At 45.0% G+C, this 18,576-nt stretch overlaps 1 protein-coding gene across 9 annotated transcripts in view; it reads right to left on the bottom strand.

The window, feature by feature from the left end:
- The window catches only part of GRAMD1B (GRAM domain containing 1B), a 262,296-nt gene that overhangs the window by 88,606 nt on the left and 155,114 nt on the right, over positions 1-18,576 (bottom strand). Inside the window, exon 1 of one of the 9 annotated variants that reach the window (XM_031015839.3) lies at positions 13,349-13,976. The exons of 7 other annotated variants lie outside the window; for them this stretch is intronic. In XM_031015839.3, the coding sequence (XP_030871699.3) occupies positions 13,349-13,371 (23 nt within the window). In that variant the 5' untranslated portion in view covers positions 13,372-13,976. Of the gene's footprint in view, positions 1-13,348; positions 13,977-18,576 lie in introns of those variants that run through there. One more of the 9 variants, XM_055355810.2, reaches the window with a different exon arrangement.

The raw sequence follows: 18,576 nt of genomic DNA, 5'->3' as shown, positions 1-18,576 counted from the left end.
AGTGATCCTTCCACCTCAGCCTCCTGAGGAGCTAAGATAACAGGTGCATACCACCATGTCTGGCTAATTTTTATTTATTTTTTGGACATGGGGTCTCACTATGTTGCTTACGCTGGTTTTGAACTCATGGGTTCAAGCAATTCTCTACCCTTAGCCTCCCAAAGTGCTGAGATTACAGGCGTGAGCCACCACATTTAACCCAAATTCAGGTGTTGAAGAAGGGTTGGTAATGTTATTTGTATGACAGCTGAATGAAAATTGGACCCAATTGTTTGGAGTTTTTTGTTTTTAAGAGACAGGGTCTCACCCTGTCACCCTGGCTAGAGTATAGTAGCATGATTATGGTTCATTGTAACATCCTTGAACTCCTGGGATCAAGTGATCCTCCTGCCTTGGCCTGCCGAGTAGCTGGGATTACAGGTGTGAGCCACCAAGCCTAGCTCTGAACTTAAAAATTAAGAGATTATACAGCCAGAGAAAGTAATGAAGTACTGATACATGCTACAACTTGGATGAAACTTGAAAATGTTATGCTAAGTGAAAGAAACCAGAAACAAAAGTCCATATAATTCCATTCATATTAAAGTCCAGAACTGGGCACGGTGGCTCACGCCTGTAATCCCCGCACTTTAGGAGGCTGAGGTGGGTGGATCACCTGAGGAAAGATCAGGAGTTCAAGACCAGCCTGACCAACATGGTGAAACCCTGTCTCTACTAAAAATAAAAAAAAAATTAGTCGGGTGTGGTGATGTGCGCCTGTAGTCTCAGCTACTCGGGAGGTTGAGTTGGGAGGATCGCTTGAACCCGGGAAGCAGAGGTTGCAGTGAGCCCAGATTGAGCCACTGCACTCTAACCTGGCGACAGAGTGAGACTCTGTCTCAAAATAAAATAAAATAAAATAAAATAAAGTCCAGAATAGGGAAATCTACAGAAATAGAAAGTGGTTGCCTAGAGCTGGGCCGAGGGGTGAGGGTGAGTAAGGGACTGCTAGCCAAATGGTGTGGGGATTCTTTTTGAGGTGTTGAGATGTAAAGTTGACTGTGGTAATAGTTGCAAATTAAAGGCCATTGAATTGTACATCTTAGATGAGTGAATTGTACAGTATATGATTATATCAAAATGAAGCTGTTTTCAAAAGGGGAAATCAGTCAGGTGGCTGTTCCACCATGCCAAGCAAGAAACTAGAAGGTGATAAATTAGGAAGGTGGCAAGAGTCTAAGGAAACAGAGTAGTATAAGTCAGGGAGACACTGCAAAGACAGAACCACATGGAGAGTGAGGAAGAACAATGAAAAAATGCTGCAAAAGCTCCCAGTATAAATGACTGGGAGAGGAGGATGTGAACAGGAGGTTGGATGGGAGATAGTTATAAATTTGTTTTTCATGCAGCAAATGCATGAAGCTTAGCCCGTCCCAAGAAGAGTAGAAAGAGGGAGACAGGTGCTCATTCGTAGTTCATATTCCTTTTCCTGGCAAGGATGTGGCTAAGGGTACCTTGTGACTAATGATGACAACTATGAATTATATTATAGCACTAGTGATCAGCATAAAAGCTGTCCTAACTTATGCCTAGAAACACACTTAGGAGAATTTAGCCACAGAAAGCAGTTAAGACTGCAACAAGCGAGAAAAACCAGTTCTGTAGCTGCACACACAATACTCTTCAGTATTTAACAGCACTAAGTACTTACTGCACCAAGTACAGATTTTTGTAAAAAGGAGAACTATCATTGCTGCTATGAACATCCTGGCTTATACAAGGAAAGCTCAATCGCTAAATGGTAATGGTTGGCTCCTATTACTCATAGGCCCCACAAGAGTACAAATGTGTTTTGCTTGTTTATATCAAAGAAAGCAAGAACATGAAGTAGAAACTCTTGGCTAATGAAATCAGGGGGTTAACAGAAACCATTTGAACATGCCAGAGTTAACAGATGCAAGATAAACGCATAAAAAGGTACATTTTAGATCGAGAAGAAGCCCGAGGAAAATAATGTGCAACCAGCACAGCAGATCACCTTCAAAAGCTCAATGGTCAGTTCCCAAAATTTGCATCCTGAGGTTTGTCAAGTTAAGCCTCTAGAAAACAAAGGAGCTTTGCATGTCATTGTCATAATGTCCCTGGATGTAAACTATGACCATTCAATAAGAAAAGAAAATTGAGGTCACTTCAGGGAAGCAATTATGAAACAAAGAATCTCCCAGTCTCAGGAGAAAGGGCCCAAAAAGAGGTCTGAACTGAAAGATAAATCTATTTGCACTACAGTAGAAGAGGCATCTCAGCTTTCCAGTGGAATTTTCCTATAAGACCCTACCTGAAAGGGAGGTCCAGCTCTGGCTACCCCCATGACAGCAGGCACTCTGCTAGAGCAACAACCAGTACTGACTCATCCTTTTATGCTTGCCACCTAGCCCAGTAGATACTCAAGAAATGTCAGTTTAGTAAACAAACAATTAATTCAAGACAGAGCAGAAAGAATCCAGTGGAAACTCAGGAAGAATATTGAAGGTCTTGTACACTAAAGATCCTTAGCATGAAGCCCCCAAAGGTCTGAGAGACCAATCTACTGCTCTAATCCTGCTCATCATCTTAGAGATGAGGTCATTGGTGACTTGCCCCAAGTTACACTTCCAGTAAATGTAGAACAAGTTCCAGCCTCCAGTGCAGTGGTCAAGTGACCATACCCTTGTGGGACAGGAGATGGAAGAGCTCCAGCAATGAGACCAAAACACATGACTGGGGAGGCTGTTCACTTGAAAGGAAGGGTCAAACTGACTGACAGTGACCTTGTGTCCTAAGAAAGGCACTACTAGAAAAATAATAATGATCAGAACTCTCTGGACCCACCTAAGGCATGAAAAACAGTAGTAAATTTTAAGTGCAGGAAAGGCAAGGACTGTAGCCATGTTTTCTGTATATAGTGCCAAATATAAAACAAAAAAAATGTAGGGGCAGCTAACTTTTATAATGTGCCAGGCCCCATCCCAAGAGCATCAACACGAATTATTTCATTGAATCCTGACAGTCTTCACAACAGCCCTCTGGGGTAGATGTCATTAACCTGATTTTATTTTATTTTATCTTTCATTTATTTACATATTTTTTGAGATAAGGTCTTGCTCTGTCACCCAGGCTGGAGTCCAGTGGTTAGATCTCGGCTCACTGCAACCTCTACCTCGGGGGTTGAAGCTATTCTCATGCCTCAACCTCCCAAGTAGCTTGGATTACAGGCATGCGCCACCACACCCAGCTAATTTTCATTTTTTTGGTAGATATGGGGTTTCACCATGTTGGCCAGGCTGGTCTTAATCTCCTGGCCTCAAGTGATCCACCTGCCCCAGCCTCCCAAAGTGCTGAGATTACAGGTGTGAGTCACCGCGCCTGGCCAACCACATTTTACAGATGAGAGAATCAAGGCTTGGGGACAGTAAGTAACTTCTCCATAGTCATACCAGTAGTGAGCAGCAGGACCATGTGCATCTGTCCCCAGAGGCCCGCCACATAGCTGAAGGGAGGGTATTCTGTGTTCTGGGCAGCCATTTATCCCCACGCTGCAACAACGAGGCACCTGCTGAGAAGCATAGCCTGCTGCCTCCAAGTGGGAGACTCTGAAACCCAGACTCGGGAACCTACTCAGTGCTCATTTCCCAAGATTTCCATTCTCTGGGGCTTGTCCTCCCAGCCTTTGCATATTGCCATAGATTTTTAAAAGAGAAAAAAAAAGGCCTCACACGTATAGGCAATGTTCTAATGCTTAACTGAACAGTGAACAGACAATGTTCATCTTTACACTGTATGGATACATTATATACATTTTTGTGTATGCATGATATATTTCACAATTTGTTTGTAATCACTCCTAACCCAGCCCTGAAGTGACAGCCACCAGATCAGCTGTGACACCCACCATGGCTCACTATGAGGGAAGGTAGACTGGGGAAACTATCTTCTACTGCATCACACCACCATCCAAAAAGGATGACTTCACCTCCTCAGCAAACCTTCTCTCAATTGTGAAATATAAAGCTACCGATTCCTACCAGCTCAACATTTCACTCATCAAGGAGTGTGGAGGTCGAGAGCACAGGCTTTAGAGCATCACCTCTTCAGTTTCATCCCAGTTCTGCCATTTATTATATGGTCTTGGGCTAGTTATTTAAGACCTGTTTGAGACTCTGTTTCCTAACATATAAAATGGGGAAAAAAAAACCAAAACATCTTTCCTGTAGGGTTGTATTAAGGTTGTATGAGATTTTTTTTTTTTTAATGGAAAGCTCACAGAAGCATCACGATTGTAATTTCTAAAGCTCTTCCCACACTAAGAACGTGTGTACTCCAGTTCTCAGCCCCAAGCGTCCTGCCCACTGAATTGGAAAGTGCATCTCCATGCTCTTTGGTTGTCCTGAGCCTGAGGGCTTTTCCCACTGAGTCTAGCAAGCCCAGTCCTCTGCCTCACTTTTGAGGTTGTCTGTAGGTGAGCCCTGTTTTGCCACTTAAACGTCTACCCTTGCATGGCCACATATCCCTGTCCTGACCGGGCTGCTCAGCTCCCTCCCTTCCCAAGGCCCTCAGTCTGATTTCTGTGGCCCAGTCTTGCTTCTCCTTTGCCTGAGACCCGCTCATTATTTTTTTTTTCTTTGAGATGGAGTTTCGCTCTTGCTGCCTAAGCTGGAGTGCAATGGCACAATTTTGGCTCACTGCAACCTCCGCCTCTGGGTTCAAGCAATTCTCCTGCCTCAGCCTCCCGAGTAGCTGGGATTACAGGCGCCTGCCACCATGCCCAGCTAATTTTTTTTTATTTTTAGTACAGACAGTTTCACCATGTTGGCCAGCCTGGTCTCAAACTCCTGACCTCACGTGATCCACCCACCTCGGCCTCCCAAAGTGCTGGGATTACAAGCATGAGCTACTGCGCCACGCCTGCTCGTCCCTCTTGAAATCTCAGTGGACTCCATTCTCCAAGGATCAACCCACATCCCATCTCCTTCATTCAGCCCTTCTCAATTTCTTTTGCCCATTACTACCTCTCCATCTCTGTTCTTGCACATCTTTGGCAATTGTACAAGTGACCACTGAACAACATGGGTTTGAACTGTGCAAGTCCAAATACGTGCAAATCTTCTTTCACCTCTGTCGCCTCTGAGACAGCAAGACCAACCCCTCCTCTTTCTCCTTCTCAGCCTACTCAATGTGAACACAATAAGGATGAAGGCCTTTATGACAATCTGCTTCCACTTAATGAGTAGTAAATATATTCTCTTATGATTTTCTTAACATTTTCTTTTCTCTACTTACTTTATTGCAAGAATACAGTATATAATGCATAATACCAAAAATGTGTTAATTGACTGTGTTATCAGTAAGGCTTCTGGTCAACAGTAGGCAATTAGTAGTTAAGACGTAGTGAAGTCAAAAGCTACACACAGATTGGACTGCATGGGGGTTGGTGCCCCTAAGCACCAAGTTGGTCAAGGGTCATCTGTAATTCAAACCATTAAATGCTGTCTTCATAAATTACTATTCCTCAAACTTTTCGTATTAGTCTCGTGTCTTCTCATAGACAAAGACCTGTCTTCCAGTTGCTTTGTAATTGTGGTAGTTAAGAGCATGGACTCTAAAGTCAGACTACCAGCTCAAACACTTTTGAGCTGTGTGACCTTGCTTGGAGTACTTGGCTCCTCTGTGCTTTAGTTTATTCACTTGTAAAATCTGAATAATCTGTACCTAGATTTAAAAAAATTGCTATGAGTTTATAAGCTTTAAAACATAGGCTGAGGCCAGGCACAGTGGCTCACGCCAGTAAACCCAGCACTCCAGGAGGCTGAGGCAGGTGGATTATTTGAGGTCAGGAGTTCAAGACCAGCCTGGTCAACACGGTGAAATCTTGTCTCTATTAAAAATACAAAAATTAACCTGGCACGGTAGCTGGCACCTGTAATCCCAGCTACTCAGGAGGCTGAGATGGGAGAATCACTTGAACCCAGGAGGCAGAAGTTACGGTGAGCTGAGATTGCCCCATTGCACTCCAGCCTAGGTGACAGAGCCAGACTCTGTCTTAAATAAAATAAAATAAAATAAAAATAAATAAATAAATAAAATATAGAGTGAATTAAGTGTTAGACATATTATTATTAGTATCCTTATCATCACATTACCATTACAGTACCTAGAACAGGACTGCTAGCTAAGTTTCTGCAAACACAAACCAAAGAATAGCATTAAGAATTAATAAACAGGCCAGGCGCGGTGGCTCACGCCTGTAATCCCAGCCCTTTGGGAGGCTGAGGCGGGCAGATCACCTGAGTTCGGGAGTTTGAGACCAGACTGACCAACATACAGAAACCCTGTCTCTACTAAAAAAATACAAATTTAGCCAGGCCTGGTGGTGCATGCCTGTAATCCCAGCTACTCGGGAGGCTGAGGCAGGAGAATTGCTTGAACCCGGGAGGCGGAGGTTGTGGTAAGCCAAGATCGCACCATTGCACTTCAGCCTGGGCAACAAGAACAAAACCTGTTTTTATCCAGTAAAAACATATTTTGTTGCACTTGAGAAGTATCTCTATTTGCTTAAACTAGAGGCAGCAAACTCTGAGTAAAGGGCTCGATAATAAATGTTTTAGATCAGCCAGTCATAGACCTGTCGCAACCACTCAATTCCGCTGTTGTAGCATGAACGTGATCATTGGTAACATATAAACAAATTGGTATGCCTGTGTTCTAATAAAACGTATGGAATTTCATATAATTTTTGCATGTCATATTATCCTTCTCTTAATTTCTTCAACCATTTAAAAAGGTAAAGAAACATTCTTAGTTTGGAAGAACTGCATAAAATCTGGCATCAAACCGAATTTGGCCTGTTGGCTATGGTGTGTCAAACCACAGTGTAAGGTCACATGAGGTCTTCCATGACATCTTGGATGACGGCCTTCATTCTACAGGCACTAAGGAAGTGCTGCTGTGTCTTAGGAAGAGGCATGAGCCCGTGCCCACACTACCAATAAAAGCAGCTGTGCAGTAGTGGTATGTATGATGAGTGCTCACTCATATTTCCAGTTCTCCCCTCTTCCTGCACTCAGAAGCCACATTTTCCAGCTTTCCTGCAGTCAGGCAGGGCCACGTGACTAGCTCTGGCCAATGTGGGGCAAGTGCAGGGACAGTATATTCACTTTCAGGGAGGAGCATTAAGAGCCACACCCTCCTCCCCACCCCACCCTGACCACTGCGGTAGAAGGGCCATGACATTCTACTGCCTGGATCACTGAGCTGCCTGCCACATGCAGGATAGCCTTCCTGGAGAGTTTTCCAGAGCCTGAGGGGACTTGGAGTGATCAAGAACTAAATTTAGCATGAGTTAAGCTGGTTGGGGTGAAAGGGGGAGGGAATGGTATTATCATGGCATAACCCAGTTTAGTTCAACATCTTTCTGCAAACACAAGCCAAAGAATAGCATTAAGAATTAATAAACAGGCCGGGCGTGGTGGCTCACGCCTATAATCCCAGCACTTTGGGAGGCTGAGGTAGGCAGATTACCTGAGGTCGGGAGTTTGAGACCAGACTGACCAACATAGAGAAACCCTGTCTCTACTAAAAAAATACAAAATTAGCCAGGCGTGGTGGTGCATGCCTGTAATCCCAGCTACTTGGGAGGCTGAGGCAGGAGAATCACTTGAACCCGGGAGGCGGAGGTTGAGGTGAGCCGAGATCGCACCATTGCACTTCAGCCTGGGCAATAAGAGCAAAACTCCGTCTCAAAAAACAACAACAAAAAAACCATCTAGCAATATGTAGTCCGTCACATCCTTTCACCTTAATAACTCATTTAGGGGACAAATGTCCAGTCTTCCGAAGAATTCAGCAAGAGACTAGAAGTGTCTTCAAGTTCTCTCATTAGAAACCCTAAACCGTCTTCCAGCAATAATAAACTTGATGACAATAAGCCTCAGGAAGGCCGGGAGGGAAGGGCTTCGAGCCAGCAGCGTCAATGAACCTTAGGTACTCATGATCTGATCTGCAACAATCTCTGCCAGCTACAAAGTTACATTCTTTCTTTCTTCTTAGAGTAGTAATGATGACGACAATAACACAACAAAGCAAATAACGTTTATTGCTGCTTATTTCAAGCCAGGTACAGTTTACCAAAGCAGAACTGTGGATGAGAGGTGAGAAACGCTTATCCTTTTAAGAAATCTGTAGAGTCAGAAGTTTCAGTCCTCGCCCTGAGCTATCCTTCTCACTCAAGGGATTTAAATGCCTAGATGACCAGCGCTCAGTGTCCTGGACTTACCGAACCATGGGAAAACTCCAACTCCCATCCCACAGAATAATAAAGTAAATCTCACACTGTTCGCAGGAGGGTGTGCCTGCTGTGCGATGTTTGTAAATGAATATTTAATAGTTTCAAATGAATGTTTACTTTCAGTGTCCCCTGCTGGCTACAGAAGAACGCAAACAGTCCACATCACAAGCAACCTGCTCTATCAGGACTGTGGCCTTTTTCTAAACCATTACTAAAAAGGAAGCTGAGAGACCAACTAATCCACCCAACACTGTCATTTAATCCCACTTTCAAAACCACCACTACCCAAGGCAAACAGAAGTTACCTACCAGGGCCACACAGCAGGCCAAAAGGTGATTACAGGGTTCTGGTTCAGGAGTCATCTCTCCAGAATCTCAAGCCATGAAGTGACCCCAACCTTCACCACAACTCACCTCCTGATAAACATTTCCATAGCTGGGAAGCCTGGCTCTATAGGAGGTGTGCAGGGGCCACGTCTAGGGCTCCCTCCTCTGGAGCAGACCTCTTACAGAAAGAATCTTGAGGCTGGGCACGGTGGCTCATGCCTGCAATCCCAGCACTTTGGGAGGCCAAGGCAGGTGGATCACCTGAGGTCAGGAGTTTGAGACCAGCCTGGCCAACATGGTGAAACCCTGTCTCTACTAAAAACACAAAAATTAGCTGGGTGTGGTGGCAGGCACCTGTAATCCCAGCTACTTGGGATGCTGAGGCAGGAGAATCACTTGAACCCGGGGGGACGGGGAAGTTGCAGTGAGCCAAGATCTCGCCACTTCACTCCAGCCTGGGTGACAAGAGTGAAACTCTGTCTCAAAAAAAAAGAAAAGACAAAAGAAATCTAGAGAAATAGATAATTTGGTCCAGGCAACAGCTAAAGAATGAACAGCACCCCACTTGCCAACAGATTGAAAAGAATGGGTACAGTAGGCAACTGATATTTACTATCAAATAAAATATTGTTGACCATTAATGGTCATGAAATATGGAGAAGTAAAAAAAAAAAAAAAAAAAAAAGGACCCTCCTGGCTACCTGTGAAGAATGTGAGTAGGTTCTGTCACACAGTGCTCATCCTCCTAAACAGTGTGAAAGTAGCAAGACTGCTCACTCACCCACTCGAACACAGAGAAACTCGAAACTCCCCTCATCTGAGGACTAAGCCCTTGCCACAGAAATGCTTCACCTGCTCTCTGTCAAGAACCAAACTTTCTCTCAACCTTTTTTTTTTCCAGAATCAAATTCTTCCAGCACACTGACTTTCCTGAAGGTCTGTCACAGCCCCCAGGCTCTTTGGAGACGGCATTACCAAGCCCAGCAGATGTGAGGGCCAGGAACACGAGGACAGGGAATTCAGACAGATGTCACTACAGTCTGCCTAGTCCTATGGGGGCCAGAACCATCTGGAGGTGGAGCGGCCCCACAAAATTGGAGACCTTCTTAGTGTTTGAGGTTCTGAGGCTCTACAGGAATTAGGACTATCTTTGAGTCACCAAAAGAAAAAAAATAACCATGTGGAAGCTGTGGAAGATTGGTAAGTTACTCTTTAAAAAACCAATTTCTTGGCTTCCAAATCACTACATGCCCCACAGAGTCTTGGGCCGCAGTCCCATCTGTTTGTCAATGCCACCTCCTCTCTCAGTCTCCTCCACCACTGCCCTTACCTTGCTCACCAAGTTACCAGTAGAAGAAATCATAGAATCCTCTTTGGAGACAGCCTAAAGCTCTTATCCTATTGAGAGAGAGGGGTTGCACTGGGGGAGATTTCTATCTCAAAGTCCAACCACTTGTCAGTCATAGACATACGTCACAGTCATCTTCATCCAAAAGCATCCTCAGTGATACTCTCATAACTCCATGAGGTACAGCTGTGTGAAGTACAGCCTTTACTTACCTAATTGTCCAGCCTCTGAACCTCCCTCACATTTCAGTTACTCCAATAAGACTTCTCTGCCATGCCAGCTGAAATGTATTTCTAGAGTGTCTGCTGTTCACCGCACTTATCTGTCCCTTAACACTTTCTGACTTGCGTGTACACGTGTGTCGGAGGTGTGAGAGAGCCTCCTTCCATCTGTGAGGCTACCAGCCCCTACAGGGCCAAAGCATTGTCCTTTACATTTTTTTAACTTCACAATGCCTAGACAACAGGGCTGCAAAAATAATACTTGATCAACATTTGTAGAATGAAGAAATGGATGAGAAAATGAATGGACAGACCCTGAGCCTGCTCTCTGGGAAAGAAGGCCTGACAGACACACCATGCTGTTGCTGTGGTAGTTAGTCCCCACTCTGAAATCAGTTCAGCCGTAAGAGTGTATCCTGGCTTCCCCACCAACCAGTTGCATTAATTTAATCAAATCTCACTTTACCGCTCTGTGCCTCCATTTCCCTACCTCTAAAATGGAGACACCAGCTGCTTCATGGGGTTATAGTAAGAATCAAATGAGATAACATATTTATACACACTTTTAAAAGTCTAACTAACTGACCTAATGAATATAAGAGACAACAGAACATAAAAAAGAAGCCGGTGTCTAGCACGGCATTACACAGAGCAGAAATTATACTAGAGAAGAGGAGTAACCAGGGACAGGTCAATCACTGGGGAAACTTACCCTGCTGCAAGCCCAAAGCCTGGTTCCTATCTGCACATCTTCAAGCAGGCCACTTAAACTCTGTGTCTGCTTCCCCATCCATAAAATGGGGATAAAATGGGGATTCTTATCATAACACTGTGAGCTCCATGTGAGTTTACTGTGGTGCTTGACACATAGTTTCAGCAAATGTTAGTCACCATTGTTCTTATCAGTATTTACCATCATTTTATATATCACCAACCCATAGTAGGCATTCCAGAGTTGTTTCTAGAAATAATTCAAACATTATAATTTTAATTAAATTCATTCTCTTCCATATGTAGACAGTGCTATCAAGGTAGTCAATAGATCTGGTCATCTTGCTTCTATCAAGTCTCCTTGTTGGAAGAGTAGGGAGTACCCTGAGTACCAGTACCAGAGTACCAGCATTAGTACCCTATCAGTACCTGAGTACCAGAGAGTAGGGAGTACCAGTTGGGATACTGCCAAAGGGAGCCGCATTTCATCCACAACTACAAGGTTTGGCCCCTGGACCAAAATGGACCTGTACTTAATGAGACAATGGGTCACAGGATCTAACAGTATCAAGGCAGAGATAAATGACAAAATTTTCCCATCCTTGTAAAATTTTATTTGGCTGAAGAAGACAAAATTATCCCAATTACAGTTCCCAGATTAACACTGCTCTCCTTGTTGAAATGCATCAAGAGATGCTCAAGGCAGATTTTTAAAGGCAAACATCTCTGCACATCCCTGAGGACTAACCCAGGCTGAGCTGAGAGCATTCTGTTAAAGTGATGTCTCATCCTGAATGACAGCCAAGCTACCCCTCAGCCCCAAGTTGGGTGTGCTGACAGCAGGGGCGTGGAAGGATGCGGAGAGATTTCTGATGAAGAGCCCAGTGTTCCTGCAGCACCTGGGCTTTTCTTGGAGGCCTCATCCAAGCTACAGACTGAGCATGGCTCTACTGAGGAATAAGGAAGAGCTTTAGCTGCTGGTCTGGACCTGGAACTCCCAGTGACAATAAACACTGCTAATAGCCTCCCACCCAGAAAGAATGGGGTGCCAGACCCCAAGAAAGCAAGGACTAAACGTAAGAGAGAGGGATAGCAAAGCTTGAGGAACAGAAACTCCCGGCTGGGGGATAACTGATGTTCATCACCTCTTGGGAACTCGCAGTTCTTGAGAGTTACACTTGCAGAAACTAAGCACCTCCCTTTGCCTTCTGCAAAGTGCCTTTTCAAGACCCACTAAAGGACCCTCTTCCCTAGAGGAGGAGGGCTGGACTAGACATTCTGTCAGGGTTTAATCTAGGGTAGGGGTGCCTGGAAGGCCAAATGTGGCCCAGAGCCAGGTTAGGACCCCATGCCTTAAATCGCTCAACACCCACCCCTGACTGACTCTGAAAATCAACCTTTCACTCAGAGATGTGACCTGCCGCCACCCCACCCCACGCGTGGACAGCCAGCCGCAATGAAGGCAGGACTCATCCTTGCCGGGAGCTCTCCCAAGCTCATCCTCCTCCTCCCACCCTCCACCCTCTTCAGGGAGAAAGCTCCCTCCTCAGTCCAAGGAGCCTTTCTCCTCTGAAGGAGGCCTCAGGCAGCTGCACATGCCACCCTGCAGGGGTACCGGATCACTGGTATGGCAAAGTTTTCCAAGCAAAATCTGCAGTTTCTCCACCAGATGAAAAGCCAATTCACCTGCCCATGCAATCTCCTTATTGGGTCAAAAAACAGGGAGAGGTAAAGGTTTTATTTTTTAAATGGAACGTAAAAATATTCTGATTACTTCTGTAGCTAGAATACAGCTACTCCCACACCCCAAGCGAGAGATGCCTTTAATGTCCCAAGATTAAGCCCAGGAACAGGCACTTGCAAAGGCCCAAGGTGAGTGCTTGTGTTGGGGTAGGCAGCGGTCCACTCGCCTTTGGACACCAGGCAACCTAGAAGATGGAGCCTGGCCCCTCAGAGGGATGCCCCTAGGGACTGCCTGCCCTAAGCAGCTGACGTGAGAAAGGCCCCTCGCACCCCCTCCCTCAAAATCACGTGTTGGTCAGGGCTAAGGAAGAGTACAACCGCACCCCCAGCCTGATGCAGACGCACAACACCTCGCCAAAGGGAAGGGATGTTTCTTTATTATAAAGTTCCCTCTGTGCGCACCACTCCTCACGTACTCGAAGTTGGAGAACGTTTTAGCTGCAATTTGATTCTCTCCACTGCCCCTCAACTTCCACAAAACCCCTGCCCTCGAAGAAGGTAAGGAAAATAGTGCAGCAGTGCAGCAGCTGGGGGAGCCAGGGAGAGTACCCCAACTTTTAAAGTGCCTAGTCCCCACATCTTAACCCCTCGATGCCTGGTGAGATGGCATCAATGAAGGAGACCTCTTGAGGGTGCTGGGGGGAGCACAGGGCTGAAGAAAGACAGAAGAGGAAGGTGCCCTATCCCTCCTCTACTTACCAGGAGAGCTTGAATCCTTTCATTAGTACAGTCACGATAATCCACTGACCGTGTCCTTAGCATCCCCGTTACAGCTCCGGAGGTCCCAGGACATATTGGAAAAGATGACGAAGTCCCAAAAGAACAGAATCCCATGTAATGTGACTTGAACACAGAAAGAGAAAGAGAGAAAGGGAGAAAGAGCCAGAAGAACTGCTGCCACTGCCCCTTCTTCCCCCTCTCCCAGCTGAAAGCTGGGCTTGGAGGCAAAGGACAGATTCTGCAAATCCAGCCTGGGGCTGGAACCGCCTGCCCGAGCTGTGGCTGCCGCTGCCAGTTTCTGATGAGGATGGGTAATGCTGGCAAGGCTGCGCGAAACAAGCCCTGGAGTTGCCGTCAACAGCCAGGCTGGCCGGCTGCCCCCCACCCTCACCTCATACCAGCTCTGAGCTGCTTTGGGGAAGGAAGCCAAGGAGAGCCTGGGAGGAGAGCACAAACCTAGCAGAAGCTGCACCTCTCTTCCCCCAGGCGGCAGCTCCCGCAGCTCCATATAATCTCCTAATCAATGCAGTACCCAAGCAAAGCACTGCCAGCCACTTCCGCCCATTTAAAGACACAGCACATGTTTAGTCCCAGGATGGGACAGAATATCAGGGAGAGGGTGCGTGAGGAATGTGGTGCCAGGAAGGAAGAGGAGGGGGCAGAAATATCTGAAGTTGAGCACTTCTATCAGCATCCACTCAGGGGTTAAAATGCCCCACCCCTGCGGGGGAGGGGAACCTGGACCCTAGGTCCTCTGCACACCTCTGGAATCCAAGCAGACCTCAGAGGCCCCGTGGTGAGTGCCTGGGACATCTAGGCGCACAAGACCACCTTAAATAGAACCCTCACCCCGCAAGGCGGGGCAAGCAGGGCTGCGTGCTCCCAGTCAGTGTGCTGCACACAGAATGCACAGCTCTCTCCTCCTGCTGGGGAAATTGCCGTGACTTCTGGGACGCAGGGTGAGGCAGCAACTTCTGGTGGCAGGGCAGCACATTGTCACCTGGGGCAAGGGATCCTTTTAAGGTGACCACAAAGGCCTGGTTTAGGATTTAGGCAACATGATCACCAATCCTGGGCTCCAAGAAGATGCAGACCAGCCACAGCACCCAGTAAGGCAGGACCAGGATTTTCAACTCTAGCTGGAACGTAACAATTCACTGAGAATGGGGAAGAGGCTCCTCCTAAATCAGATCCTCCAGGCTGGGGCCTGGGAGTTCCAGCACCAACAACTTCCCTGGCTATATGATCCCTTTCTATCTTTCCCTACATTACTATCTGGGTCAGTAATGCGGATGGGTGACAATGAACAAAGAGATTAATTATGAAATAGCAACCTTCAACTGAACCATGATAATAAAGCTTTACCCAGAAACTTGCTCCAAAACAATCGAACCATAATAAGCCTTTACCCTAAAATTTGCCCATAAAACAATCTGCAGACGTCCTCGTGTCGTATGAACATCATCTATACTTGACCCTCTAAAGTGAGAAAAACCGATCATTTCTCCTTTGGTCATGCACAGTGGCTCATGCCTGTAATCCCAGCACTTTGGGAGCCCAAGGAGGCGGATCCCTTGAGGTCAGGAGTTTGAGACCAGCCTGGCCAACATGGCGAAACCTCGTCTCTACTAAAAATACAAAATTTAGCTGGGTGTGGTGGCATGTGCTTGTAATCCCAGTTACTCGGGGGGCTGAGGCAGGACAATCGCTTGAACCAGAGAGATAGAGGCTGCAGTGAGCCCAGATCCCACCACTGCATTCCAGCCTGGGAGACAGAGTGAGACTCTGTCTCAAACAAAAAATAAAATAAAATAAAATAAAATAAAAATAAAAACTGGAGTGCAGACCCTCGTTGGTAACAGTCATCATACTTGTAATGACTTATTATCTGCTTTGTTCTTTTTAGAGGATAAGCACCATGGAGACAAGGACTGTGTGTCATTCATCAGCAATCTCTATATCCCCACTGAGGAGGAGGGCTTGGGTATTGTAGGGGTACTATAAGCAAGCGTTTAAGTGACCTTACTCAAACCGAACTAAAACACCATGTTATCTCTCCAATGTCCACGTGGTCCAGAAGAAACACTCTTTAAGATATACTAACCTTTTGTGACCTGATTCCACAAGTAAAAAACGAAAGAAAGAAAAAAATAAGGTATACTGAGTTTTCAGAAAGGTGTTCCCAAAGCAGCCCTTGGCTGTGGAATTGATCTATCCATAGCCCCATGCCAGACAAACCCAAATGCTGCCAGGACTTCTGAACACATCCGAAATTATGTTTTCAAAGCTCCTGGAGCCTGTACCCAGGCCATGCTTTCAGCACAGATATTGAAGGGATGCAACAGATTCCAGAAGTACAAAGAGTTGTCCTTTATGACCTAGATAATTCACTCAATGGAAATACCAGGTCATGTGATCCAGCCCCGAGGCAAATGTCACTGAGAGTACTCCAGGTACACATGAATACTGTATTCTCATCCTGGCCCATCAACTGCTCTGATCACAAGTAACACAGAAAACCTGGATCAAAGATTTCCAAGTATTATATTAGAAACATTACTGTAACTGTAAATTTTTTTGGCTTTTGCTCTAGCTGTTTTTTTTTAACTACAAAAACAAAAATCCAAAAAGTCAACTCCTTCTCAGCTATTAATAAGAGTATATTGAGGGTTAGTTATGTCAGGCATCAAGCTAAGCATTTTGCCTGTATTCTCTGACTTAATCTTCACATCCATGTTATAAGGCAGTACCTCATGATTTTCAGATAATGACACTGAAGACTAACTGTAGTGTCTTATTTATTTATTTATTTTTTTGAGATGGAGTCTCACTCTGTTGCCCAGGCTGGAGTGCCGTGGCGCAATCTCAGCTCATTGCAACCTCTGCCGGCGGGGTTCAAGCAATTCTCCTGCCTCAGTCTCCCGAATAGCTGGGATTACAGGCGTGCACCACGATGCCCGGTTAATTTTTGTATTTTTAGTAGAGATGGGGTTTCACCATGTTGACCAGGCTGGTCTCGAACTCCTGACCTCAGGTGATTCGCCCACCTCGGCGTCCCAAAGTATTGGGATTACAGGCGTGAGCCACCGCGCCCAGCCTAACTGTAGTGCCTTAATTTGCCTAATGTCAAACAGCTAGCAAGCTGCAAGCCTGGAATTTGAATGCAGGCGTGCCCAGCTCAAAAACCTATTCTCTTATTCACTATGTATGTTTATAAAAAATCTCCTTCTCTATCAGACAAACTGGTTTACAAAAGCTTACATGTTCCCAAGAGAAAAAGAATCCAGGTAACAGTCAAAAAAGAGACTAAATCAAGACTAAATCTCTTCTATTACTGATGAGTTGGCTGGCTTGAGTGTCTGTGTGTGATGTGAGGAACCCAAAAGGGAAGGAAGAACAGGAGAGCCCAGTGGGTTGAGCGATCATCATCTGCCTCGAATTCCCCTTGGCTCTTTCTTGTTTCTGAAACAGAGGTTCTCACAGGGCCCTGGAGACAGGTTCCATTTTTGTGGTCCATAAAGAAAATCTCGGCTGGGCATGGTGGCTCACACCTGTAATCCCAGCACATTGGGAGGCCGAGATGGGTGGATCACCTGAGGTTAGGAGTTCAAAACCAGCCTTGTCAACATGGTGAAAGCCTGTCTCTGTTAAAAATACAAAAATTAGCCACGCGTGGTAGGGCACACCTATAATCCTAAAGACTTGGGAGACTGAGGCAGGAGAATCACTGGAACCTGGGAGGTGGAAGTTGCAGTGAGTTGAGATCACGCCACTGCACTCCAGCCTGGGCAACAGAGCAAGACCATCCAAAAGAGAAAAAAGAAAAAAGAAAAGAAAAAGAAAATCTCAAAAGGTGATCCAAACATAGCTTTGAAAAGACACTGAAGTGCTTTCTGAGGTAAAGACTGAGACCAAGTGAGACGGAAAAATGTTCCTCATCTAACTTCCCTCTTTATCTTCTCATGGAAAGCAGTCTCCATGGTTTGAAAAGTTCCTGGCCAATAAATTGCAAGCACTAACATAACCTCTAGGAATGAATACACAGATTCTCCTGCTTCTGCCTGACTCCCTGCAATCTGGCTGCTTCCTGACATTTGCATTTCAGGAAGGATAAGAATTGTTTAGAGGAAACTAGATTGCAAAGACTTCCATATCTGGCAATATGGCATACACACAGATAAAATAGGAAAAAAAAAGAAATTATTTTAAAGTGCTTGATGAGCTATTAAAAAGTAAGAAATATTTAAACATCAAAAATTTAGTGATGGCAGAAACTGGGCTTCAGTTTTCATGGCCTCCCAGAGTACACTAGAGATAATTCCCAAAGCCCACAAGTGGTGAGAGAATCAAGAGGCAACTACCTCATAAAGTGGATCCCAGTGGACTACACTGTCACTGTAAGGATAAACTTGAAAGAAATGTACAAATGCTGCCCAGGAACTAAAAGGAAAATTGCCTGTCCTAAACCTTGATGTTGAACAAAGGAGGAAGAATAATCTCCTCTGATAAATCATAATCACAAACTGACTCTTACACTGATTGTACCCTGAGAGTTTCCTAAACAACTGACCCAAAAACAAAGCCCATAAAGGAAAAAAATGATAGACTCAGCCACAGTAAAGTTAAAAACTTCTGATCATCCAAAGAGATCATAGAGAGAAAAGACAAAGCTGTTCTAAGAGAAAATATGTGCAACATATATTGGCTGACAAAGGAATTGTTCACAGAATTTATTAAAAATCCCTACAAACCAATGAGAAAAAGAAAGATAATTCTAAAAATAGACAAATGATTTAAGTTAGCATTTTCAGAAAAGAAAGCAATAAACTATATAAAAAGGAGCTCAATCCATTAGTACTCAGGAAAATATAAATTGGAACTCTGGTTCACATACTCATCCCATTGACAAAAATTAAAAAGTCAAATAATATCAAGTGTTGGAAAGAAGCTAGTGGGAGTGTATACTGGTTCAACTCCCTAAGAAAATTATGTGGTATTATGTAATAAAGTTCGATGATTGCATACTCTAATACCTAACAGTTCTACTCCAATAATAGAAGCAACTCACATTCAGAGGCATGCACGAAAAACTTTAAATAGCACTCCATGTAACAGCAAAAGCAAAACAAAAACTCTGAAAACAAATGTCTATCAACAGAAAGGATACATGCCTTGTGTTATTTTCTTAAGGTGGAACAGTACACAGC

Source organism: Gorilla gorilla, chromosome 9 (genome assembly GCF_029281585.2).
Source record: "Gorilla gorilla gorilla isolate KB3781 chromosome 9, NHGRI_mGorGor1-v2.1_pri, whole genome shotgun sequence".
Classification (NCBI taxonomy): domain Eukaryota; kingdom Metazoa; phylum Chordata; class Mammalia; order Primates; family Hominidae; genus Gorilla; species Gorilla gorilla.
Note: the sequence above shows the minus strand (reverse complement) of the source record. Positions and strands in the feature narration are given on the sequence as shown.